Raw genomic sequence first — 25,544 nt, 5'->3', positions numbered from 1 at the left:
ACCCGGGGAGAGAGACCCGGGGAGAGAGACCCGAGGGAGAGAGACCCGGGGAGAGAGACCGGAGGGAGAGAGACCCGGGGGGGAGAGACCCGGGGAGAGAGAGACCCGGGGAGAGAGAGACCCAGGGAGAGAGACCCGGGGGAGAGAGACCCGGGGAGAGAGACCCGGGGAGAGAGAGACCCGGGGAGAGAGACCCGGGGGAGAGACCCGGGGGAGAGAGACCCGGGGAGAGAGACCCGGGGGAGAGAGACCCGGGGGGGAGAGAGAGACCCGGGGAGACAGACCCGGGGGGAGAGACCCGGGGGAGAGAGACCCGGGGAGAGAGACCTGGGGGGAGACCCAGGGGGAGAGACCGGGGGAGAGAGAGAGACCCAGGGAGAGAGAGCCGGGGAGAGAGACCCAGGGGGAGAGAGAGACCCGGGGAGAGAGACCCGGGGGGAGAGAGAGACCCGGGGAGAGAGGCCCGGGGAGAGACCCGGGGGAGAGAGACCCGGGGAGAGAGACCCGGGGAGAGAGACCCGAGGGAGAGAGACCCGGGGGGGAGAGACCCGGGGAGAGAGAGACCCGGGGAGAGAGAGACCCAGGGAGAGAGACCCGGGGGAGAGAGACCCGGGGAGAGAGACCCGGGGAGAGAGAGACCCGGGGAGAGAGACCCGGGGGAGAGACCCGGGGGAGAGAGACCCGGGGAGAGAGACCCGGGGGAGAGAGACCCGGGGGGGAGAGAGAGACCCGGGGAGACAGACCCGGGGGGAGAGACCCGGGGGAGAGAGACCCGGGGAGAGAGACCTGGGGGGAGACCCAGGGGGAGAGACCGGGGGAGAGAGAGAGATCCAGGGAGAGAGAGCCGGGGAGAGAGACCCAGGGGGAGAGAGAGACCCGGGGAGAGAGACCCGGGGAGAGAGACCCGGGGGGAGAGAGAGACCCGGGGAGAGAGGCCCGGGGAGAGACCCGGGGGAGAGAGACCCGGGGAGAGAGACCCGGGGAGAGAGAGACCCGGGGAGAGAGACCCAGGGGGAGAGAGACCCGGGGAGAGAGAGAGACCCGGGGAGAGAGACCCGGGGAGAGAGACCCGGGGGGAGAGAGAGACCCGGGGAGAGAGGCCCGGGGAGAGAGACCCGGGGAGAGACCTGGGGGAGAGAGACCCGGGGGAGAGAGACCCGGGGGAGAGAGACCCGGGGGAGAGAGACCCGGGGAGAGAGACCCGGGGGAGAGAGACCCGGGGAGAGAGACCCGGGGGAGAGAGACCCGGGGGGGAGAGAGAGACCCGGGGAGACAGACCCGGGGGGAGAGACCCGGGGAGAGAGACCCGGGGAGAGAGACCCGAGGGAGAGAGACCCGAGGGAGAGAGACCCGGGGGGGAGAGACCCGGGGAGAGAGAGACCCGGGGAGAGAGAGACCCGGGGAGAGAGAGACCCGGGGAGAGAGACCCGGGGAGAGAGACCCGAGGGAGAGAGACCCGAGGGAGAGAGACCCGGGGGGGAGAGACCCGGGGAGAGAGAGACCCGGGGAGAGAGAGACCCGGGGAGAGAGAGACCCGGGGAGAGAGAGACCCGGGGAGAGAGACCCGAGGGAGAGAGACCCGAGGGAGAGAGACCCGGGGGGGAGAGACCCGGGGAGAGAGAGACCCGGGGAGAGAGAGACCCGGGGAGAGAGACCCGGGGAGAGAGACCCGGGGGAGAGAGACCCGGGGAGAGGGACCCAGGGAGAGAGAGACCCGGGGAGAGAGACCCGAGGGAGAGAGAGACCCGGGGAGAGAGACCCGAGGGAGAGAGACCCGGGGAGAGAGACCCGGGGGAGAGAGACCCGGGGAGAGAGAGACCCGGGGAGAGAGACCCGGGGGGAGAGACCCGGGGACAGAGACCCGGGGACAGAGACCCGGGGGAGAGAGACCCGGGGAGAGGGACCCAGGGAGAGAGAGACCCGGGGAGAGAGACCCGGGGAGAGAGACCCGAGGGAGAGAGAGACCCGGGGAGAGAGACCCGAGGGAGAGAGACCCGGGGAGAGAGACCCGGGGAGAGAGACCCGAGGGAGAGAGACCCGAGGGAGAGAGACCCGGGGGGGAGAGACCCGGGGAGAGAGAGACCCGGGGAGAGAGAGACCCGGGGAGAGAGACCCGGGGAGAGAGAGACCCGGGGAGAGAGACCCGGGGAGAGAGACCCGGGGGAGAGAGACCCGGGGAGAGGGACCCAGGGAGAGAGAGACCCGGGGAGAGAGACCCGAGGGAGAGAGAGACCCGGGGAGAGAGACCCGAGGGAGAGAGACCCGGGGAGAGAGACCCGGGGGAGAGAGACCCGGGGAGAGAGAGACCCGGGGAGAGAGACCCGGGGGGAGAGACCCGGGGACAGAGACCCGGGGACAGAGACCCGGGGGAGAGAGACCCGGGGAGAGGGACCCAGGGAGAGAGAGACCCGGGGAGAGAGACCCGGGGAGAGAGACCCGAGGGAGAGAGAGACCCGGGGAGAGAGACCCGAGGGAGAGAGACCCGGGGAGAGAGACCCGGGGAGAGAGACCCGAGGGAGAGAGACCCGGGGAGAGAGACCGGAGGGAGAGAGACCCGGGGGGGAGAGACCCGGGGAGAGAGAGACCCGGGGAGAGAGAGACCCAGGGAGAGAGACCCGGGGGAGAGAGACCCGGGGAGAGAGACCCGGGGAGAGAGAGACCCGGGGAGAGAGACCCGGGGGAGAGACCCGGGGGAGAGAGACCCGGGGAGAGAGACCCGGGGGAGAGAGACCCGGGGGGGAGAGAGAGACCCGGGGAGACAGACCCGGGGGGAGAGACCCGGGGGAGAGAGACCCGGGGAGAGAGACCTGGGGGGAGACCCAGGGGGAGAGACCGGGGGAGAGAGAGAGACCCAGGGAGAGAGAGCCGGGGAGAGAGACCCAGGGGGAGAGAGAGACCCGGGGAGAGAGACCCGGGGGGAGAGAGAGACCCGGGGAGAGAGGCCCGGGGAGAGACCCGGGGGAGAGAGACCCGGGGAGAGAGACCCGGGGAGAGAGACCCGAGGGAGAGAGACCCGGGGGGGAGAGACCCGGGGAGAGAGAGACCCGGGGAGAGAGAGACCCAGGGAGAGAGACCCGGGGGAGAGAGACCCGGGGAGAGAGACCCGGGGAGAGAGAGACCCGGGGAGAGAGACCCGGGGGAGAGACCCGGGGGAGAGAGACCCGGGGAGAGAGACCCGGGGGAGAGAGACCCGGGGGGGAGAGAGAGACCCGGGGAGACAGACCCGGGGGGAGAGACCCGGGGGAGAGAGACCCGGGGAGAGAGACCTGGGGGGAGACCCAGGGGGAGAGACCGGGGGAGAGAGAGAGATCCAGGGAGAGAGAGCCGGGGAGAGAGACCCAGGGGGAGAGAGAGACCCGGGGAGAGAGACCCGGGGAGAGAGACCCGGGGGGAGAGAGAGACCCGGGGAGAGAGGCCCGGGGAGAGACCCGGGGGAGAGAGACCCGGGGAGAGAGACCCGGGGAGAGAGAGACCCGGGGAGAGAGACCCAGGGGGAGAGAGACCCGGGGAGAGAGAGAGACCCGGGGAGAGAGACCCGGGGAGAGAGACCCGGGGGGAGAGAGAGACCCGGGGAGAGAGGCCCGGGGAGAGAGACCCGGGGAGAGACCTGGGGGAGAGAGACCCGGGGGAGAGAGACCCGGGGGAGAGAGACCCGGGGGAGAGAGACCCGGGGAGAGAGACCCGGGGGAGAGAGACCCGGGGAGAGAGACCCGGGGGAGAGAGACCCGGGGGGGAGAGAGAGACCCGGGGAGACAGACCCGGGGGGAGAGACCCGGGGAGAGAGACCCGGGGAGAGAGACCCGAGGGAGAGAGACCCGAGGGAGAGAGACCCGGGGGGGAGAGACCCGGGGAGAGAGAGACCCGGGGAGAGAGAGACCCGGGGAGAGAGAGACCCGGGGAGAGAGACCCGGGGAGAGAGACCCGAGGGAGAGAGACCCGAGGGAGAGAGACCCGGGGGGGAGAGACCCGGGGAGAGAGAGACCCGGGGAGAGAGAGACCCGGGGAGAGAGAGACCCGGGGAGAGAGAGACCCGGGGAGAGAGACCCGAGGGAGAGAGACCCGAGGGAGAGAGACCCGGGGGGGAGAGACCCGGGGAGAGAGAGACCCGGGGAGAGAGAGACCCGGGGAGAGAGACCCGGGGAGAGAGACCCGGGGGAGAGAGACCCGGGGAGAGGGACCCAGGGAGAGAGAGACCCGGGGAGAGAGACCCGAGGGAGAGAGAGACCCGGGGAGAGAGACCCGAGGGAGAGAGACCCGGGGAGAGAGACCCGGGGGAGAGAGACCCGGGGAGAGAGAGACCCGGGGAGAGAGACCCGGGGGGAGAGACCCGGGGACAGAGACCCGGGGACAGAGACCCGGGGGAGAGAGACCCGGGGAGAGGGACCCAGGGAGAGAGAGACCCGGGGAGAGAGACCCGGGGAGAGAGACCCGAGGGAGAGAGAGACCCGGGGAGAGAGACCCGAGGGAGAGAGACCCGGGGAGAGAGACCCGGGGAGAGAGACCCGAGGGAGAGAGACCCGAGGGAGAGAGACCCGGGGGGGAGAGACCCGGGGAGAGAGAGACCCGGGGAGAGAGAGACCCGGGGAGAGAGAGACCCGGGGAGAGAGACCCGGGGAGAGAGACCCGAGGGAGAGAGACCCGAGGGAGAGAGACCCGGGGGGGAGAGACCCGGGGAGAGAGAGACCCGGGGAGAGAGAGACCCGGGGAGAGAGACCCGGGGAGAGAGACCCGGGGGAGAGAGACCCGGGGAGAGGGACCCAGGGAGAGAGAGACCCGGGGAGAGAGACCCGAGGGAGAGAGAGACCCGGGGAGAGAGACCCGAGGGAGAGAGACCCGGGGAGAGAGACCCGGGGGAGAGAGACCCGGGGAGAGAGAGACCCGGGGAGAGACACCCGGGGGGAGAGACCCGGGGACAGAGACCCGGGGACAGAGACCCGGGGGAGAGAGACCCGGGGAGAGGGACCCAGGGAGAGAGAGACCCGGGGAGAGAGACCCGGGGAGAGAGACCCGAGGGAGAGAGAGACCCGGGGAGAGAGACCCGAGGGAGAGAGACCCGGGGAGAGAGACCCGGGGAGAGAGACCCGAGGGAGAGAGACCCGGGGAGAGAGACCGGAGGGAGAGAGACCCGGGGGGGAGAGACCCGGGGAGAGAGAGACCCGGGGAGAGAGAGACCCAGGGAGAGAGACCCGGGGGAGAGAGACCCGGGGAGAGAGACCCGGGGAGAGAGAGACCCGGGGAGAGAGACCCGGGGGAGAGACCCGGGGGAGAGAGACCCGGGGAGAGAGACCCGGGGGAGAGAGACCCGGGGGGGAGAGAGAGACCCGGGGAGACAGACCCGGGGGGAGAGACCCGGGGGAGAGAGACCCGGGGAGAGAGACCTGGGGGGAGACCCAGGGGGAGAGACCGGGGGAGAGAGAGAGACCCAGGGAGAGAGAGCCGGGGAGAGAGACCCAGGGGGAGAGAGAGACCCGGGGAGAGAGACCCGGGGGGAGAGAGAGACCCGGGGAGAGAGGCCCGGGGAGAGACCCGGGGGAGAGAGACCCGGGGAGAGAGACCCGGGGAGAGAGACCCGAGGGAGAGAGACCCGGGGGGGAGAGACCCGGGGAGAGAGAGACCCGGGGAGAGAGAGACCCAGGGAGAGAGACCCGGGGGAGAGAGACCCGGGGAGAGAGACCCGGGGAGAGAGAGACCCGGGGAGAGAGACCCGGGGGAGAGACCCGGGGGAGAGAGACCCGGGGAGAGAGACCCGGGGGAGAGAGACCCGGGGGGGAGAGAGAGACCCGGGGAGACAGACCCGGGGGGAGAGACCCGGGGGAGAGAGACCCGGGGAGAGAGACCTGGGGGGAGACCCAGGGGGAGAGACCGGGGGAGAGAGAGAGATCCAGGGAGAGAGAGCCGGGGAGAGAGACCCAGGGGGAGAGAGAGACCCGGGGAGAGAGACCCGGGGAGAGAGACCCGGGGGGAGAGAGAGACCCGGGGAGAGAGGCCCGGGGAGAGACCCGGGGGAGAGAGACCCGGGGAGAGAGACCCGGGGAGAGAGAGACCCGGGGAGAGAGACCCAGGGGGAGAGAGACCCGGGGAGAGAGAGAGACCCGGGGAGAGAGACCCGGGGAGAGAGACCCGGGGGGAGAGAGAGACCCGGGGAGAGAGGCCCGGGGAGAGAGACCCGGGGAGAGACCTGGGGGAGAGAGACCCGGGGGAGAGAGACCCGGGGGAGAGAGACCCGGGGGAGAGAGACCCGGGGAGAGAGACCCGGGGGAGAGAGACCCGGGGAGAGAGACCCGGGGGAGAGAGACCCGGGGGGGAGAGAGAGACCCGGGGAGACAGACCCGGGGGGAGAGACCCGGGGGAGAGAGACCCGGGGAGAGAGACCTGGGGGGAGACCCAGGGGGAGAGACCGGGGGAGAGAGAGAGACCCAGGGAGAGAGAGCCGGGGAGAGAGACCCGGGGGGAGAGAGAGACCCGGGGAGAGAGGCCCGGGGAGAGACCCGGGGGAGAGAGACCCGGGGAGAGAGACCCGGGGAGAGAGAGACCCGGGGAGAGAGACCCAGGGGGAGAGAGAGAGACCCGGGGAGAGAGACCCGGGGAGAGAGACCCGGGGAGAGAGACCCGGGGGAGAGAGAGACCCGGGGAGAGAGGCCCGGGGAGAGAGACCCGGGGGAGAGAGACCCGGGGGAGAGAGACCCGGGGGAGAGAGACCCGGGTAGAGAGACCCGGGGAGAGAGACCCGGGGGGAGAGAGACCCGGGGAGAGAGACCCGGGGGAGAGAGACCCGGGGAGAGAGAGAGACCCGGGGAGAGAGACCCGGGGAGAGAGACCCGGGGAGAGAGACCCGGGGAGAGAGACCCGGGGAGAGACCCGGGGGAGAGAGACCCGGGGAGAGACCCGGGGGAGAGAGACCCGGGGAGAGAGACCCGGGGAGAGAGACCCGGGGGGAGAGAGACCCGGGGGGAGAGAGACCCAGGGAGAGAGACCCGGGGAGAGAGACCCGGGGGGAGAGAGACCCGGGGAGAGAGACCCGAGGGAGAGAGACCCCGGGGAGAGAGACCCGGGGAGAGAGACCCGGGGAGAGAGACCCGGGGGGAGAGAGACCCGGGGAGAGAGACCCGAGGGAGAGAGACCCCGGGGAGAGAGACCCGGGGAGAGAGACCCAGGGGGAGAGAGACCCGGGGGAGAGAGACCCGGGGAGAGACCCAGGGAGAGAGACCCGGGGAGAGAGACCCGGGGAGAGAGACCCGGGGAGAGAGACCCGGGGAGAGACCCGGGGAGAGAGACCCGGGGAGAGAGACCGGAGGGAGAGAGACCCGGGGGGGAGAGACCCGGGGAGAGAGACCGGAGGGAGAGAGACCCGGGGGGGAGAGACCCGGGGAGAGAGAGACCCGGGGAGAGAGAGACCCAGGGAGAGAGACCCGGGGGAGAGAGACCCGGGGAGAGAGACCCGGGGAGAGAGAGACCCGGGGAGAGAGACCCGGGGGAGAGACCCGGGGGAGAGAGACCCGGGGAGAGAGACCCGGGGGAGAGAGACCCGGGGGGGAGAGAGAGACCCGGGGAGACAGACCCGGGGGGAGAGACCCGGGGGAGAGAGACCCGGGGAGAGAGACCTGGGGGGAGACCCAGGGGGAGAGACCGGGGGAGAGAGAGAGACCCAGGGAGAGAGAGCCGGGGAGAGAGACCCAGGGGGAGAGAGAGACCCGGGGAGAGAGACCCGGGGGGAGAGAGAGACCCGGGGAGAGAGGCCCGGGGAGAGACCCGGGGGAGAGAGACCCGGGGAGAGAGACCCGGGGAGAGAGACCCGAGGGAGAGAGACCCGGGGGGGAGAGACCCGGGGAGAGAGAGACCCGGGGAGAGAGAGACCCAGGGAGAGAGACCCGGGGGAGAGAGACCCGGGGAGAGAGACCCGGGGAGAGAGAGACCCGGGGAGAGAGACCCGGGGGAGAGACCCGGGGGAGAGAGACCCGGGGAGAGAGACCCGGGGGAGAGAGACCCGGGGGGGAGAGAGAGACCCGGGGAGACAGACCCGGGGGGAGAGACCCGGGGGAGAGAGACCCGGGGAGAGAGACCTGGGGGGAGACCCAGGGGGAGAGACCGGGGGAGAGAGAGAGATCCAGGGAGAGAGAGCCGGGGAGAGAGACCCAGGGGGAGAGAGAGACCCGGGGAGAGAGACCCGGGGAGAGAGACCCGGGGGGAGAGAGAGACCCGGGGAGAGAGGCCCGGGGAGAGACCCGGGGGAGAGAGACCCGGGGAGAGAGACCCGGGGAGAGAGAGACCCGGGGAGAGAGACCCAGGGGGAGAGAGACCCGGGGAGAGAGAGAGACCCGGGGAGAGAGACCCGGGGAGAGAGACCCGGGGGGAGAGAGAGACCCGGGGAGAGAGGCCCGGGGAGAGAGACCCGGGGAGAGACCTGGGGGAGAGAGACCCGGGGGAGAGAGACCCGGGGGAGAGAGACCCGGGGGAGAGAGACCCGGGGAGAGAGACCCGGGGGAGAGAGACCCGGGGAGAGAGACCCGGGGGAGAGAGACCCGGGGGGGAGAGAGAGACCCGGGGAGACAGACCCGGGGGGAGAGACCCGGGGGAGAGAGACCCGGGGAGAGAGACCTGGGGGGAGACCCAGGGGGAGAGACCGGGGGAGAGAGAGAGACCCAGGGAGAGAGAGCCGGGGAGAGAGACCCGGGGGGAGAGAGAGACCCGGGGAGAGAGGCCCGGGGAGAGACCCGGGGGAGAGAGACCCGGGGAGAGAGACCCGGGGAGAGAGAGACCCGGGGAGAGAGACCCAGGGGGAGAGAGAGAGACCCGGGGAGAGAGACCCGGGGAGAGAGACCCGGGGAGAGAGACCCGGGGGGAGAGAGAGACCCGGGGAGAGAGTCCCGGGGAGAGAGACCCGGGGAGAGAGACCCGGGGGAGAGAGACCCGGGGGAGAGAGACTCGGGGAGAGAGACCCGGGGGGAGAGAGACCCGGGGAGAGAGACCCGGGGGAGAGAGACCCGGGGAGAGAGAGAGACCCGGGGAGAGAGACCCGGGGAGAGAGACCCGGGGAGAGACCCGGGGGAGAGAGACCCGGGGAGAGACCCGGGGGAGAGAGACCCGGGGAGAGAGAGACCCGGGGGGAGAGAGACCCAGGGAGAGAGACCCGGGGAGAGAGACCCGGGGGGAGAGAGACCCGGGGAGAGAGAGCCGAGGGAGAGAGACCCCGGGGAGAGAGACCCGGGGAGAGAGACCCGGGGAGAGAGACCCGGGGGAAGAGAGACCCGGGGAGAGAGACCCGAGGGAGAGAGACCCCGGGGAGAGAGACCCGGGGAGAGAGACCCAGGGGGAGAGAGACCCGGGGGAGAGAGACCCGGGGAGAGACCCAGGGAGAGAGAGCCGGGGAGAGAGACCCGGGGAGAGAGACCCGGGGAGAGAGACCCGGGGAGAGACCCGGGGGAGAGAGACCCGGGGAGAGAGACCCGGGGGGAGACCCAGGGGGAGAGAGACCCGGGGAGAGAGAGAGACCCGGGGAGAGAGAGAGACCCGGGGAGAGAGACCCGGGGAGAGAGACCCGGGGAGAGACCCGGGGAGAGAGACCCGGGGAGAGAGACCCGGGGGGAGACCCAGGGGGAGAGAGACCCGGGGAGAGAGAGAGACCCGGGGAGAGAGAGAGACCCGGGGAGAGAGACCCGGGGAGAGAGACCCGGGGGGAGACCCAGGGGGAGAGACACCCGGGAGAGAGAGAGAGACCCGGGGAGAGAGAGAGACCCGGGGAGAGAGACCCGGGGAGAGAGACCCGGGGAGAGACCCGGGGAGAGAGACCCGGGGAGAGAGACCCGGGGAGAGACCCGGGGGAGAGAGACCCGGGGAGAGAGACCCGGGGGGAGACCCAGGGGGAGAGAGACCCGGGGAGAGAGAGAGACCCGGGGAGAGAGAGAGACCCGGGGAGAGAGACCCGGGGAGAGAGACCCGGGGAGAGACCCGGGGAGAGAGACCCGGGGAGAGAGACCCGGGGGGAGAGAGACCCGGGGAGAGAGACCCGGGGAGAGAGACCCGAGGGAGAGAGACCCGGGGGGAGAGAGACCCGGGGGGAGAGACCCAGGGAGAGAGACCCGGGGAGAGAGAGACCCGGGGAGAGAGAGACCCGGGGAGAGAGACCCGGGGGAGGGACCCGGGGAGAGAGACCCGGGGGGAGAGACCCGGGGAGAGACCCGGGGAGAGAGAGACCCGGGGGAGAGAGACCCGGGGGGAGAGAGAGACCCGGGGGAGAGAGACCCGGGGGGGAGAGAGCGACCCGGGGAGAGAGACCCGGGGAGAGAGACCCGGGGGAGAGACCCGGGGGGGAGAGAGAGACCCGGGGAGAGAGACCCGGGGAGAGAGACCCAGGGGAGAGGGACCCAGGGGGGTGGAGAGGATCCAGTTGTTGTGGTCCATGTTGGTACCAATGACATAGATAGGACAAGGAAAGAGGTTCTGCTGAGGGAGTTTGAGCAGCTAGGGGCCAAATTAAAAATCAGAACCACAAGGGTAATAATCTCTGAATTACTACCTGAGCCACGTGCAAATTTGGCTAGGGTAAATAAAATTAGAGAGTTAAATGCGTGGCTCAAAGACTGGTGTGGGAGAAATGGGTTTTGCTTCTTGGGACACTGGCACCAGTACTGGGACAGGAGAGAGCTGTTCCATTGGGACGGACTTCACTTGGCCAGTGCTGGGACTAGAATCCTGGCGAATCGAATAACTAGGGCTGTAGAGAGGGCTTTAAACTAATTAGTGGGGGGGAAGTTTTAAGAGAGCGAAAAATAAAAATGACAGCGGAGAAGGCAATAGGGCAAGGTAGCAGTGGGGGAATTAAAAACCAGAGCATGTCAGGAAGGGACAGAATGTATAATGATAAAGGTAAAGTAGTAAAAGGGGTAAAAGCAGGAATAAATTGTCAGAAAACATATTTGAAAGTTCTTTATCTGAATGCACGCAGCATTCGTAACAAAATAGACGAGTTGACGGTACAAATAACTACACATGGGTATGATCTGGTGGCTATTATGGAAACATGGCTGCAAGATGATCATGACTGGGAACTAAACATACAAGGGTAAGGGTATTTGACAATTAGGAAGGACAGACAGGAAGGAAAGGGAGGTGGGGTTGCTATGTTAATCAAGGATGGAATCACTGCAATAGTCAGAAATGATATTGGGTCAAAGGATCAGGATAGTGAAACAGTTTGGGTGGAGATAAGGAATAATAAGGGGAAAAAGTCACTAGTGGGCATAGTCTATAGGCCTCCTAACAGTTGCAACTCTGTTGGTCGGAGCATAAATCAGGAAATAGTTGGGGCTTGTAATAAGGGAACAGCTATAATCATGGGGGATTTTAACTTTCATATTGACTGGACTAATCAAATTGGGCATGGCAGCCTTGAGGAAGAGTTCATAGAGTGTATTAGGGACAGGTTCCTTGAGCAGTATGTAACTGAACCAACCAGGGGGCAGGCAATCTTAGATCTGGTCCTGTGTAATGAGACAGGATTAATAAAAAATGTCCTAGTAAAGGATCCCCTTGGAATGAGTGACCATAATATGGTTGAATTCCAAATTCAGTTTGAGGGTGAGAGAGTTGGATCTCAAACCAGCATACTGAGCTTAAATAAAGGAGACTATGAAGGTATGAGAGTAGAATTGACTAAAGTGGACTGGGAAAACAGATTAAAGTGTAAGACGGTACAAGAGCAGTGGTCTACATTCAAGAAGATATTTCACATCTTTCAAGATAAATATATTCCACTGAGGAAAAAGGGGAGTAAAAGAAAAGACAGCCATCCGTGGCTTAGTAAAGTAATAAAGGATAGTATCCGACTGAAAACAAGGGCATATAAAGTAGCCAAATCTAGTGGGAGGATAGAAGATTGGGAAGCATTTAAAAGCCAGCAAACAATAACTAAAAGATTAATTAAGAAAGGGAAGATAGATTATGAAAGTAAACTAGCAAAAAATATAAAAACAGATAGCAAGAGTTTCTACAGCTATATAAAAAGAAAAAGGGTGGCTAAAGTGAACGTTGGTCCCTTAGAGGATGAGACCGGGAAACTAGTGGTGGGGAACATGGAGATGGCAAAGACGCTGAACAAATATTTTGTATCAGTCTTTACAGTAGAGGACACTAAAAATATCCCAACACTGGACAAACAGGGGGCAATGGGGGGGAGGAGCTCAACACGATTAAAATCACTAAGGAGATGGTACTCGGTAAAATAATGGGACTTAAGGCGGATAAATCCCCCAGACCTGATGGCCTACATCCTAGGGTCTTGAGAGAAGTGGCGGTAGGGATTGTGGATGCATTGGTGATTATTTTCCAGAACTCCCTGGACTCAGGAAAGGTCCCGGCAGATTGGAAAACTGCTAATGTAACACCCTTATTTAAGAAGGGAAGTAGACAAAAAGCTGGAAACTATAGACCAGTTAGCCTAACATCTGTGGTTGGCAAAATGTTGGAGTCCATTATTAAGGAAACAGTAACAGAGCATTTGGATAAACATAATTTAATAGGATAGAGTCAGCATGGTTTTATGAAGGGGAAGTCATGTTTGACAAATTTGCTCGAATTCTTTGAGGACGTAACATACAGGGTGGATAAAGGGGAACCAGTGGATGTAGTGTATTTGGACTTCCAAAAGGCATTTGACAAGGTTCCACACAAAAGGTTACTGATCAAGATAAAAAAATCACGGGATTGGGGGTAATATACTGGCATGGGTGGAAGATTGGCTATCTAACAGAAAACAAAGAGTTGGGATAAATGGTTCATTCTCGGGCTGGCAATTAGTAACTAGTGGTGTTCCGCAGGGGTCAGTGCTGGGACCCCAACTCTTTACAATCTATATTAACGATTTGGAGGAAGGGACCGAGTGCAACATATCCAAGTTTGCTGACGATACAAAGATGGGAGGGAAAGTAGTGAGTGAGGAGGACATAAAAAACCTGCAAAAGGACATAGACAGGCTAAGTGAGTGGGCAGAGATTTGGCAGATGCAATATAATATTGGAAAGTGTGAGGTTATGCACTTTGTCAGAAAAAATCAAAGAGCAAGTTATTATCTAAATGGAGAGAAACTGCAAAGTGCTACAGTACAAAGGGATCTGGGGGTCCTGGTGCATGAAACACAGAAGTTAGTATGCAGGTGCAGCAGGTGATCAGGAAGGCCAATGGAATCTTGGCTTTTATTGCAAGGGGGATGGAGTATAAAAACAGGGAAGTCTTGCTTCAGTTATACAGGGTATTGGTGAGGCCACACCTGGAATACTGCGTGCAGTTTTGGTTTCCATATTTAAGAAAAGATATACTTGCTCTCGAGGCGGTTCAGAGAAGGTTCACTCGGTTGATTCTGGAGATGAGGGGGTTGACGTATGAGGAAAGGTTGAGTAGGTTGGGACTCTACTCATTGGAGTTCAGAAGAATGAGAGGCGATCTTATCGAAACATATAAGATTGTGAGGGGGCTTGATCGGGTGGATGCGGTGAGGATGTTTCCACTGATGGGTGAGACTAGAACTAGGGGGCATAATCTTAGAATAAGGGGCTGCCCTTTCAAAACTGAGATGAGGAGAAACTTCTTCACTCAGAGGGTAGTAAATCTATGGAATTTGCTACCCCAGAGAGCTGTGGAAGCTGCAACATTAAATAAATTTTAAACGGAGATAGACAGTTTCCTAGCTGATAAGGGAATTAGGGGTTACAGGGAGAGGGCAGGGAAGTGGACGTGAGTCTAGATTCAGATCAGCCATGATCCTATTGAATGGCAGAGCAGGCCCGAGGGGCCGTATGGCCTACTCCTGCTCCTATTTCTTATGTTCTTATGTTCTTATGACCCGGGGGGTGGAGAGAGACCCGGGGGGTGGGGAGACCCGGGGGGGTGGAGAGAGACCCGGGGGGCGGGGAGACCCGGGGGGGTGGAGAGAGACCCGGGGGGTGGAGAGAGACCCGGGGGTGGAGATAGTCGAGCCAGAATCGGTGCAGTGCAATGGGACAAGTTGCAAGTTTGGGCCGAGTTCAGGAAAGACACCTTCACACCCGGGAGATGAACAGTTGGGATGAGCTGCTTGCTGAGGCCAGTCTCTGGGCTGATTGGGGAAACGTGGGATGCTGTCATAGGAAGAAGGCATGGTTGGTATTCTGGGGAAATGTACACACGACCACCTGTCTATTCTTCAAACTGATCATACTCCTCACTGCTCCGTGCTGGGCACAGACCTGCCCTGAGCCCCCAGAATCAGCCCTCGCTGGGGCCATTGCTTCTTTGTAAATAGGTTGACCGGGAAACGATTTAAAAGCAATCCACACCTCGGCTAAGATCTGTCTCAGGCAGTGTATGTGTTTAAACACTAATACAAAAAGATGCTGGAAATCTGAAATAAAAACAGAAAATGCTGGAGAAACTCAGCAGGTCAGGCAGCCTCCGTGAAGAGAGTTAACGTTTCAGGTCGAAGACCTTTCGTCAGAGCTGTGTGTGTTTGCCGGCCGCGTGGATTGATTTGAACAGGCCCTCTGGTGATTCACTCGTGCTGCCTGCACTCTCGAGGATGCCTGAAGTTGTCCTCATGGTTTTACCCAATGACAAAGTAGGGCCCATACTGAGGTAAGGGAGTGTTTGCCACTCGTTGTGGAACAGCATCATTAAACCCCCACAATAGGCGGAGAATTGCCCCACAACCTGCCCCTCTCCCTCAGAGCGGCTCCGAGATAACCTGCTCATTTACTCATTGACTGCGCTTCCATTCCAGAAAGATTTAATCTACACAATTGGGGAAAGTGCGGCCCTGGGAGCCAGCGGAGTCATTCTGTGGGGAAGCGTTGAGTTCTCGCGCACCAAGGTAAGACACGCCCACTGTTCACAATCACTCGCTTACACATCCTTTATCCAGTCTGAAACTCACTTGTCACAGAATCATAGAAATTTACGTCACAGAAGGAGGCCATTCGGCCCATCTTTCCGCGCCGGCCGACAATGTGCTGACCGGCCTAATCCCACTGTCCGGCCTAATCCCACTGACCGGCCTAATCCCACTGTCCGGCCTAATCCCACTGTCCAGCCTAATCCCACTGACCGGCCTAATCCCACTGTCCGGCCTAATCCCACTGTCCAGCCTAATCCCACTGACCGGCCTAATCCCACTGTCCGGCCTAATCCCACTGTCCAGCCTAATCCCACTGACCGGCCTAATCCCACTGTCCGGCCTAATCCCACTGTCCAGCCTAATCCCACTGTCCGGCCTAATCCCACTGTCCGGCCTAATCCCACTGTCCGGCCTAATCCCACTGTCCGGCCTAATCCCACTGACCGGCCTAATCCCACTGACCGGCCTAATCCCACTGACCGGCCTAATCCCACTGTCCAGCCTAATCCCACTGTCCAGCCTAATCCCACTGTCCAGCCTAATCCCACTGTCCAGCCTAATCCCACTGACCGGCCTAATCCCACTGTCCAGCCTAATCCCACTGTCCGGCCTAATCCCACTGACCGGCCTAATCCCACTGTCCAGCCTAATCACACTGTCCGGCCTAATCCCACTGTCTGGCCTAATCCCACTGTCCGGCCTAATCCCACTGTCCGGCCTAATCCCACTGTCCAGCCTAATCCCACTGACTGGCCTAATCCCACTGACCGGCCTAATCCCACTGTCCAGCCTAATCCCACTGTCCGGCCTAAACCCACTGTCCAGCCTAATCCCACTGACCGGCCTAATCCCACTGACCGGCCTAATCCCACTGTCCGGCCTAATCCCACTGACCAGCCTAATCCCACTGACCGGCCTAATCCCACTGACCGGCCTAATCCCACTGACCGGCCTAATCCCACTGACCGGCCTAATCCCACTGTCCAGCCTAATCCCACTGACCGGCCTAATCCCACTGACTGGCCTAATCCCACTGTCCAGCCTAATCCCACTGACTGGCCTAATCCCACTGACCGGCCTAATCCCACTGTCCAGCCTAATCCCACTGTCCGGCCTAATCCCACTGTCCAGCCTAATCCCACTGACCGGCCTAATCTCACTGACCAGCCTAATCCCACTGACCGGCCTAATCCCACTGACCGGCCTAATCCCACTGACCGGCCTAATCCCACTGTCCAGCCTAATCCCACTGACCGGCCTAATCCCACTGACTGGCCTAATCCCACTGTCCACCCTAATCCCACTGACCGGCCTAATCCCACTGACCGGCCGACAATGTGCTATCCGGCCTAATCCCACTGTCCAGCCTAATCCCACTGACTGGCCTAATCCCACTGACCGGCCTAATCCCACTGTCCGGCCTAATCCCACTGACCGGCCTAATCCCACTGTCCGGCCTAATCCCACTGACCGGCCTAATCCCACTGTCCAGCCTAATCCCACTGACCGGCCTAATCCCACTGTCCAGCCTAATCCCACTGACCGGCCTAATCCCACTGACCGGCCTAATCCCACTCTCCAGCCTAATCCCACTGACCGGTCTAATCCCACTGTCCGGCCTAATCCCACTGACCGGCCTAATCCCACTGACCGGCCTAATCCCACTGTCCAGCCTAATCCCACTGACTGGCCTAATCCCACTGACCGGCCTAATCCCACTGTCCGGCCTAATCCCACTGACCGGCCTAATCCCACTGACTGGCCTAATCCCACGGTCCGGCCTAATCCCACTGACTGGCCTAATCCCACTGTCCAGCCTAATCCCACTGACTGGCCTAATCCCACTGTCCGGCCTAATCCCACTGACTGGCCTAATCCCACTGACTGGCCTAATCCCACTGTCCGGCCTAATCCCACTGTCCGGCCTAATCCCACTGACCGGCCTAATCCCACTGATCGGCCTAATCCCACTGACTGGCCTAATCCCACTGTCCAGCCTAATCCCACTGTCCAGCCTAATCCCACTGTCCAGCCTAATCCCACTGTCCAGCCTAATCCCACTGTCCGGCCTAATCCCACTGTCCGGCCTAATCCCACTGACTGGCCTAATCCCACTGACCGGCCTAATCCCACTGACCAGCCTAATCCCACTGTCCAGCCTAATCCCACTGACTGGCCTAATCCCACTGACCGGCCTAATCACACTGACTGGCCTAATCCCACTGACCGGCCTAATCCCACTGTCCAGCCTAATCCCACTGACTGGCCTAATCCCACTGACTGGCCTAATCCCACTGTCCAGCCTAATCCCACTGACTGGCCTAATCCCACTGACCGGCCTAATCCCACTGTCCAGCCTAATCACACTGTCCAGCCTAATCCCACTGACCGGCCTAATCACACTGACTGGCCTAATCCCACTGACTGGCCTAATCCCACTGTCCAGCCTAATCCCACTGACCGGCCTAATCACACTGTTGGGCCTAATCCCACTGACCGGCCTAATCCCACTGACCGGCCTAATCCCACTGTCCAGCCTAATCCCACTGTCCAGCCTAATCCCACTGTCCAGCCTAATCCCACTGACCGGCCTAATCACACTGTCCAGCCTAATCCCACTGACCGGCCTAATCCCACTGTCCAGCCTAATCCCACTGAGTGGCCTAATCCCACTGACCGGCCTAATCCCACTGTCCAGCCTAATCCCACTGACTGGCCTAATCCCACTGACCGGCCTAATCCCACTGTCCAGCCTAATCCCACTGACTGGCCTAATCCCACTGAGCAGCCTAATCCCACTGTCCAGCCTAATCCCACTGACCGGCCTAATCCCACTGACCGGCCTAATCCCACTGACCGGCCTAATCCCACTGACTGGCCTAATCCCACTGACCGGCTTAATCCCACTGACCGGCCTAATCCCACTGTCCAGCCTAATCCCACTGACCGGCCTAATCCCACTAACTGGCCTAATCCCACTGACCGGCCTAATCCCACTGACCGGCCTAATCCCACTGTCCAGCCTAATCCCACTGTCCAGCCTAATCCCACTGACCGGCCTAATCCCACTGACTGGCCTAATCCCACTGACCGGCCTAATCCCACTGTCCAGCCTAATCCCACTGACCGGCCTAATCCCACTGACTGGCCTAATCCCACTGACTGGCCTAATCCCACTGACTGGCCTAATCCCACTGACCGGCCTAATCCCACTGACCGGCCTAATCCCACTGACCGGCCTAATCCCACTGACCGGCCTAATCCCACTGTCCGGCCTAATCCCACTGTCCGGCCTAATCCCACTGACCGGCCTAATCCCACTGACCGGCCTAATCCCACTGACCGGCCTAATCCCACTGACCGGCCTAATCCCACTGACCGGCCTAATCCCACTGACCGGCCTAATCCCACTGACCGGCCTAATCCCACTGACCGGCCTAATCCCACTGACCGGCCTAATCCCACTGTCCAGCCTAATCCCACTGACCGGCCTAATCCCACTAACTGGCCTAATCCCACTGACCGGCCTAATCCCACTGACCGGCCTAATCCCACTGACCGGCCTAATCCCACTGTCCAGCCTAATCCCACTGTCCGGCCTAATCCCACTGACCGGCCTAATCCCACTGACCGGCCTAATCCCACTGTCCAGCCTAATCACACTGACTGGCCTAATCCCACTGACCGGCCTAATCCCACTAACCGACCTCATTCCACTGACCGGCCTAATCCCACTGACCGACCTCATTCCACTGACCGGCCTAATCCCACTGACCGGCCTAATCCCACTGACCGGCCTAATCCCACTGACCGGCCTAATCTCACTGACCGACCTAATTCCACTGACCGACCTCATTCCACTGACCGGCCTAATCCCACTGACCGGCCTAATCCCACTGTCCAGCCTAATCCCACTGTCCGGCCTAATCCCACTGACCGGCCTAATCCCACTGACCGGCCTAATCCCACTGACTGGCCTAATCCCACTGACTGGCCTAATCCCACTGACCGGCCTAATCCCACTGACCGGCCTAATCCCACTGACCGGCCTAATCCCACTGTCCAGCCTAATCCCACTAACTGGCCTAATCCCACTGACCGGCCTAATCCCACTGACCGGCCTAATCCCACAGACCGGCCTAATCCCACAGACCGGCCTAATCCCACTGTCCAGCCTAATCCCACTGACCGGCCTAATCCCACTGACCGGCCTAATCCCACTGACCGGCCTAATCCCACAGACCGGCCTAATCCCACTGTCCAGCCTAATCCCACTGACCGGCCTAATCCCACTGACCGGCCTAATCCCACTGACCGGCCTAATCCCACTGACCGGCCTAATCCCACTGTCCAGCCTAATCCCACTGACCGGCCTAATCCCACTGTCCGGCCTAATCCCACTGTCCGGCCTAATCCCACTGACCGGCCTAATCCTACTAACCGGCCTAATCCCACTGACCAGCCTAATCCCACTGACCGGCCTAATCACACTGTCCAGCCTAATCCCACTAACTGGCCTAATCCCACTGTCCAGCCTAATCCCACTGTCCGGCCTAATCCCACTGACCGGCCTAATCCCACTGCCCGGCCTAATCCCACTGCCCGGCCTAATCCCACTGTCCGGCCTAATCCCACTGTCCGGCCTAATCCCACTGTCCGGCCTAATCCCACTGTCCGGCCTAATCCCACTGTCCGGCCTAATCCCACTGACCATCCTAATCCCACAGTCCGGCCTAATCTCACTGACCGGCCTAATCCCACTGCCCGGCCTAATCCCACTGTCCGGCCTAATTCCACTGTCCGGCCTAATCCCACTGTCCGGCCTAATCCCACTGTCCGGCTTAATCCCACTGTCCGGCCTAATCCCACTGTCCGGCCTAATCCCACTGACCATCCTAATCCCACAGTCCGGCCTAATCTCACTGACCAGCCTAATTCCACTGACCGGCCTAATCCCACTGTCCGGCCTAATCCCACTGTCCAGCTCTTGGTCCGCAGCCCAGCAGGTTACAGTACTTCAATGTGACAGGAGCTGGTTGCGGATATCTGTTGCTTGTCGAAGTGTCAATACAGCGAGGATTTAGTAAAGCTTTTTGAAAGGTTTCGAGAGGGTAAAGAGTGAAAGCGTGTTTCAATTGGTTCATGAATTGGAACAAGACTGAGGATTATCTTTAGAGAACGGAAGGATTTCCATTTATATAGCACCTGTCACAACATCAGGACGCCCCAAAGTGCTTTACAGCCAATTAATTATTCTGAAGTGTAGTCTTTTGTTTTAAGGAGAAACACAATAGCCAATTAGCGCACAGCAAGATTCCAGCAATGAGATAAATGACCAGATAATCTGTTTTAGTGATGTTAGTTGAGGGATAAATATTGACCAGGACACCAGGGAGAACTCCCCTGCTCTTCTTCAGAATAGTGACCGTGTTATGTCCAACTCAGAGGGCAGATGGGCCCTCGGTTTAAAACCACCCGTGACATTGCACAGCATCCTCAGTACTGCCCCTCCGACAGTGCAGCGCTCCCTCAGCATTGCCCACTGACAGTGCAGCACTCCCTCAGTACTGCCCCTCCGACAGTGCAGCGCTCCCTCAGTACTGCCCCTCCAACAGTGCAGCACTCCCTCAGCATTGCCCACTGACAGTGCAGCACTCCCTCAGTACTGCCCCTCCGACAGTGCAGCACTCCCTCAGTACTGCCCCTCCGACAGTGCAGCACTCCCTCAGCATTGCCCACTGACAGTGCAGCACTCCCTCAGTACTGCCCCTCCGACAGTGCAGCACTCCCTCAGTACTGCCCCTCCGACAGTGCAGCACTCCCTCAATACTGCCCCTCCGACAGTGCAGCACTCCCTCAGTACTGCCCCTCCAACAGTGCAATGCTACAACAGTGCAGCGCCCCCTCATTACAGCCCCATCGACAGTACAGCGCCCCCTCAATACTGCCCCTCCGACAGTGCAGCACTCCCTCAGGATTGCCCATCAGACAGTGCAGCTCTCCCTCAATACTGCCCCTCCAACAGTGCAGCGCTCCCTCAGTACTGCCCCTCCGACAGTGCAGCACTCCCTCAGTACTCCCTCAGTACTGACCCTCCGACAGTGCAGCGCTCCCTCAGTACTGCCCCTCCGACAGTGCAGCACTCCCTCAGTACTGCCCATCTGACAGTGCAGCGCTCCCTCAGTACTGCCCCTCCGATAGTGCAGCGCTCCCTCAGTACTGCCCCTCCGACAGTGCGGCGCTCCCTCAGTACTGCCCCTCCGACAGTGCAGCGCTCCTTCAGTACTGCCCCTCCGACAGTGCGGCACTCCCTCAGTACTGCCCCTCTGAAAGTGCAGCACTCCCTCAGTACTTCCCCTGCGACAGGGCAGCGCTCCCTCAGTACTTCCCCTGCGACAGGGCGGTGCTCCCTCAGTACTGCCCCTCCGACAGTGCAGCACTCCCTCAGTACTGACCCACCGACAGTGCAGCGCTCCCTCAGTACTGCCCCTCCAACAGTGCAATGCTACAACTGTGCAGCGCCCCCTCATTACAGCCCCATCGACAGTACAGTGCCCCCTCAATACTGCCCCTCCGACAGTGCAGCACTCCCTCAGTATTGCCCATCAGACAGTGCAGCTCTCCCTCAATACTGCCCCTCCGACAGTGCAGCGCTCCCTCAGTACTGACCCTCCGACAGTGCAGCGCTCCCTCAGTACTGCCTCTCCGACAGTGCAGCGCCCCCTCAGTACTGCCCCACCAACAGTGCAGCGCTCCGTCAGTACTGCCCCTCCGACAGTGCGGCGCTCCCTCAGTACTGCCCCTCTGACAGTGCGGCACTCCCTCAGTATTGCCTCTCTGATAGTGCGGCGCTCCCGCAGTACTTCCCCTGCGACAGGGCGGCACTCCCTCAGTACTTCCCCTGCGACAGGGCGGTGCTCCCTCAGTACTTCCCTGCGACAGGGCGGCGCTCCCTCAGTACTGACCCTCCGACAGGGCGGCGCTCCGTCAGTACTGCCCCTCCGACAGTGCGGCGCTCCCTCAGTACTGTCCCTCCGACAGCGCAGCACTCCCTCAGTATTGCCCATCAGACAGTGCAGCTCTCCCTCAATACTGCCCCTCCGACAGTGCAGCGCTCCCTCAGTACTGCCCCTCCGACAGTGCAACACTCCCTCAGTACTGACCCTCCGACAGTGCAGCGCTCCTTCAGTACTGCCCCTCTGACAGTGCAGCTCTCCCTCAGTACTGCCCCTCTAACAGTGCAGCACTCCCTCAGTACTGCCCCTCTGACAAAGCAGCACTCCCTCAGTACTGCCCCTCCGACAGTGCAGCGCTCCCTCAGTACTGCCCCTCCGACAGTGCAGCTCTCCCTCAGTACTGCCCCTCCGACAGTGCGGCGCTCCCTCAGTACTGCCCCTCCGACAGTGCGGCGCTCCCTCAGTACTGCCCCTCCGACAGTGCAGCGCTCTCTCAGTACTGCCCTCCGACAGTGCAGCACTCCCTCAGTACTGCCCCTCCGACAGTGCAGCGCTCCCTCAGTACTGCCCCTCCGACAGTGCAGTGCTGGACTTGAACCCATGACCTTCTGGCTCTGAGGTGAAAGTGCAACCCACTGAGCCATGGCTGACAATTGATGAACAGCAAAGTTCTGAGGGAGCTGCGGAGATTCACCAGAATGGGACGGGGCTGAAAGGGTTAAATTACGAGGACAGGTTGCAGACTGGGCTTGTGTTCCCTCGAGTTTAGAAGATTAAGGGATGGTCTAATCGAGGTGTTTAAGATGATTAAAGGAGTTGATCGGGTGGATAGAGAGAAACTATTTCCTCTGGTGGGGGGAGTCCAGAACAAGGGGGCAGAACCTTAAAATTAGAGCCAGGCCGTTCAGGGGTGATGTCAGGAAGCACTTCTTCACACAAAGTGGGGTGGGAATCTGGAACTGTCTCCCCAAAAAAGCTGTAGAAGCTGGGGGTCAATTGAAAATGTCAAATCTGAGATTGATGGATTTTTGTTGGTTAAGAGTATGGAGGGGCACGGGGCAAAGGCGGGTAAATGGGGTTGAGGTGCAGATCGAGGGGCTGAATGGCTTCTCCTGTTCCTAATATTCCTAAAGGGGGAAGGTAGAAGAAATGTTTTATTAGAGCAGCGAATGTTTTACCGCAGGGGGCGACTGATGCAGAGACTATCGGGAGAAGTGCATTCGCTCCCCGTATAATGGGGCCAATGGGGAGCAGGCTCGAGGGGCTGAATGGCCTCCCCCTGCTCCTAATGTTGGTACAATTGCCGGGACCTTGCCTTCCCTGTAAGTAACGCGCTCTATTTCTTCCTCTCTCTCTCTCTCTCTGCAGGATAACTGCCTACATGTGAGGGATTACGTGAAGCGAATCCTGGGGCCGTATGTTGTCAATGTCACCATGGCTGCTCAGAGCTGCAGTCAATACCTGTGCAGCAAACGTGGTCGATGTTACCGCAAGCATCCTGAGGATAACACTTACTTACACTTGAGCAAAAGGTCCTTTCGGATAATCACACGGACCGATCGCGGGATATTCAGGGTGTTCACGAAAGGCCAGTTAAGCTATCTGGACAAGCGCCGATTGAAAGAAGAATTTGTTTGTCAGTGTTACAAGGGCTGGAGGGGGAAATACTGCAATAAGGCGAAAAGCACCGGGCCAGTGTGTCGGGGAGAAAGCACCCTGTTCATCGCTGCTCTCTCCTTGCTGGTAATGTGGTTCCTCTCCTGACACGTGAAAACTTTACACAATGAAGTGCACTTTCCTGAAACTTGAAAAACTCACCCTGAGTGTGTCGGCACACACACCAGCGACTGAGGCTGAATGAGACCGCGCCAGTGGAGATGGGACCAAATGTCAGGTTTTGACCTGGATTCGGTTTCTAGCTTTTCGCCCGGAAAACCTGATAGGAAATCGGATAGACGTTGTCTGGTTTTAAGTTGCTGCCTTTTAAAGGTGATTGTGTGTGACTGGGCGAGTGGTTTAGTGTTACACACAGGGCTTACAACAGTGCCTGGGGTTTGGACTGAATAGCAGGTGGGACACCTGAACAAGATGAAAGGTTTTCTTGTTGTGTTTGGTGGTACTGTAATTCCATGATTCAAAATGTAAATTAATTGCAGCAGTTAAAAGGCGATTGGCAGTGAGTCACCGAGAGGACAGTCCCCAGATAATGGCGGGTACACTGCACCGTGTAAATCAGATCCAGACAGTATCGAACTGTTGTGGGGGATTCTGAGCTGCTGTAAATCACATTGAATCGTAGATTACATTATCTGCGAGTTCACAAGCCGAGCACATGGGAATGGACAGGACACGCTCGGAAATTTAGACCTAGTTAAACTTAGTTAGACTATCTCCAAGTAAATCACTTGAATGAACAGTAGTGAGTGAGGCTGGGGCAATTACTCAATAAATAAAGTCGGAATTCCATTTTTAGTCATGGAATTTAACGAAATCTCAGCCGGCCTGAGACGGGGAGAATCCCGTGGATCATATTCATTGTGATTTGTACAAGTTATGGCTGGGGTCACTGAACGAGCGGAGAGACCCCGGTCCCAGCACACAGCTACTTTCCAACTTGGGCGAAGAGCCCATCACCAGTTTAAGCAGGAAAATGGCAGTGGTTTGGTCCCGGAGCGGTTTGTGTTGGTTCCTGCCGAGTGGGACTTCGACACCCAGACACGCCGAGTCCAATCGCTGCGACTGGACCCCGCTGGCGCGGCCAGGACATTTACAACAAGCTTTGTATCGAACCACAGACAGCTCGACGCTGCCTGGACTGCACTGGAACCACCGAGGCCCAGAGGGCAGGAGCCCATTCAGCCCTTGCTGTCTGTTGTGGGTCAGGAGGGGCGAGTCAAGCCTGCTGCTGATCGGCATCCAGTGACTGCTGCTGCGATGTGAGGACTGGACCGAGACTCCCTGTCTGAACACGAACAGCGTTTGACACTGGAGGCTTGTGGGACTGGAGCGCAGCAAGATTCAACACCTTCAGGGGAGGGGCTTTGGATAGTGGGGAATTTACAGAAACTTTAAATACTGGTGCAAGATGCTTAAGACAGGAGAGCCTTGTTCCATCGAGTGCTTCCTCCCTGCTCTGTCCCTGGGTGCTCGATAATATCCCCAAACCTCACCGACTCATTCCTGCTTTAAACCAAAGTTCCATTTTCTTCCTCCTGGCCAATGAGACTCATTGAGGACTGGGCCGTGCTGTACCTGCCCTGGGAGTGTCTGATGGGACAGTGCAGAGGGAGCTTTATTCTGTATCTAACCTGTGCTGTACCGTGCTGTACCTGCCCTGGGAGTGTTTGATGGGACAGTGTAGAGGGAGCTTTATTCTGTATCTAACCCGTGCTGTACCTGCCCTGGGAGTGTTTGGTAGGACAGTGTAGAGGGAGCTTTACTCTGTATCTAATCCGTGCTGTACCTGCCCTGGGAGTGTTTGATGGGGACAGTGTAGAGGGAGCTTTATTCTGTATCTAACCCGTGCTGTACCTGCCCTGGGAGTGTTTGATGGGACAGTGTAGAGGGAGCTTTACTCTGTATCTAACCCGGGCTATACCTGCCCTGGGAGTGTTTGATGGGACAGTGGAGAGGGAGCTTTACTCTGTATCTAACCCGTGCTGTACCTACCCTGGGAGTGTTTGATGGGACAGTGCAGAGGGAGCTTTACTCTGTATCTAATCCGTGCT

The 25,544-nt window shown here is 60.4% G+C and overlaps 1 protein-coding gene across 1 annotated transcript in view; it reads left to right on the top strand.

The window, feature by feature from the left end:
• Window positions 1–25,130, top strand: part of LOC147111371 (hyaluronidase-Ba-like) — a 36,465-nt gene extending 11,335 nt beyond the window's left edge. Inside the window, exons 2-3 of the mRNA XM_086002194.1 lie at window positions 14,747–14,836; window positions 23,185–25,130. Coding sequence (XP_085858320.1) covers window positions 14,747–14,836; window positions 23,185–23,580 — 486 coding nt within the window. The 3' untranslated portion in view covers window positions 23,581–25,130. The remainder of the gene's footprint in view (window positions 1–14,746; window positions 14,837–23,184) is intronic.
• Window positions 25,131–25,544: the final 414 nt, after the last annotated feature.

The sequence above is a fragment of the Somniosus microcephalus genome, chromosome 11 (assembly GCF_052327205.1).
Source record: "Somniosus microcephalus isolate GS21.2 chromosome 11, FLI_Smic_1.0, whole genome shotgun sequence".
Lineage (NCBI taxonomy): Eukaryota > Metazoa > Chordata > Chondrichthyes > Squaliformes > Somniosidae > Somniosus > Somniosus microcephalus.
The sequence above is the reverse complement of the archived record's forward strand: the minus strand, read 5'-3'. Positions and strand labels throughout refer to the sequence as shown.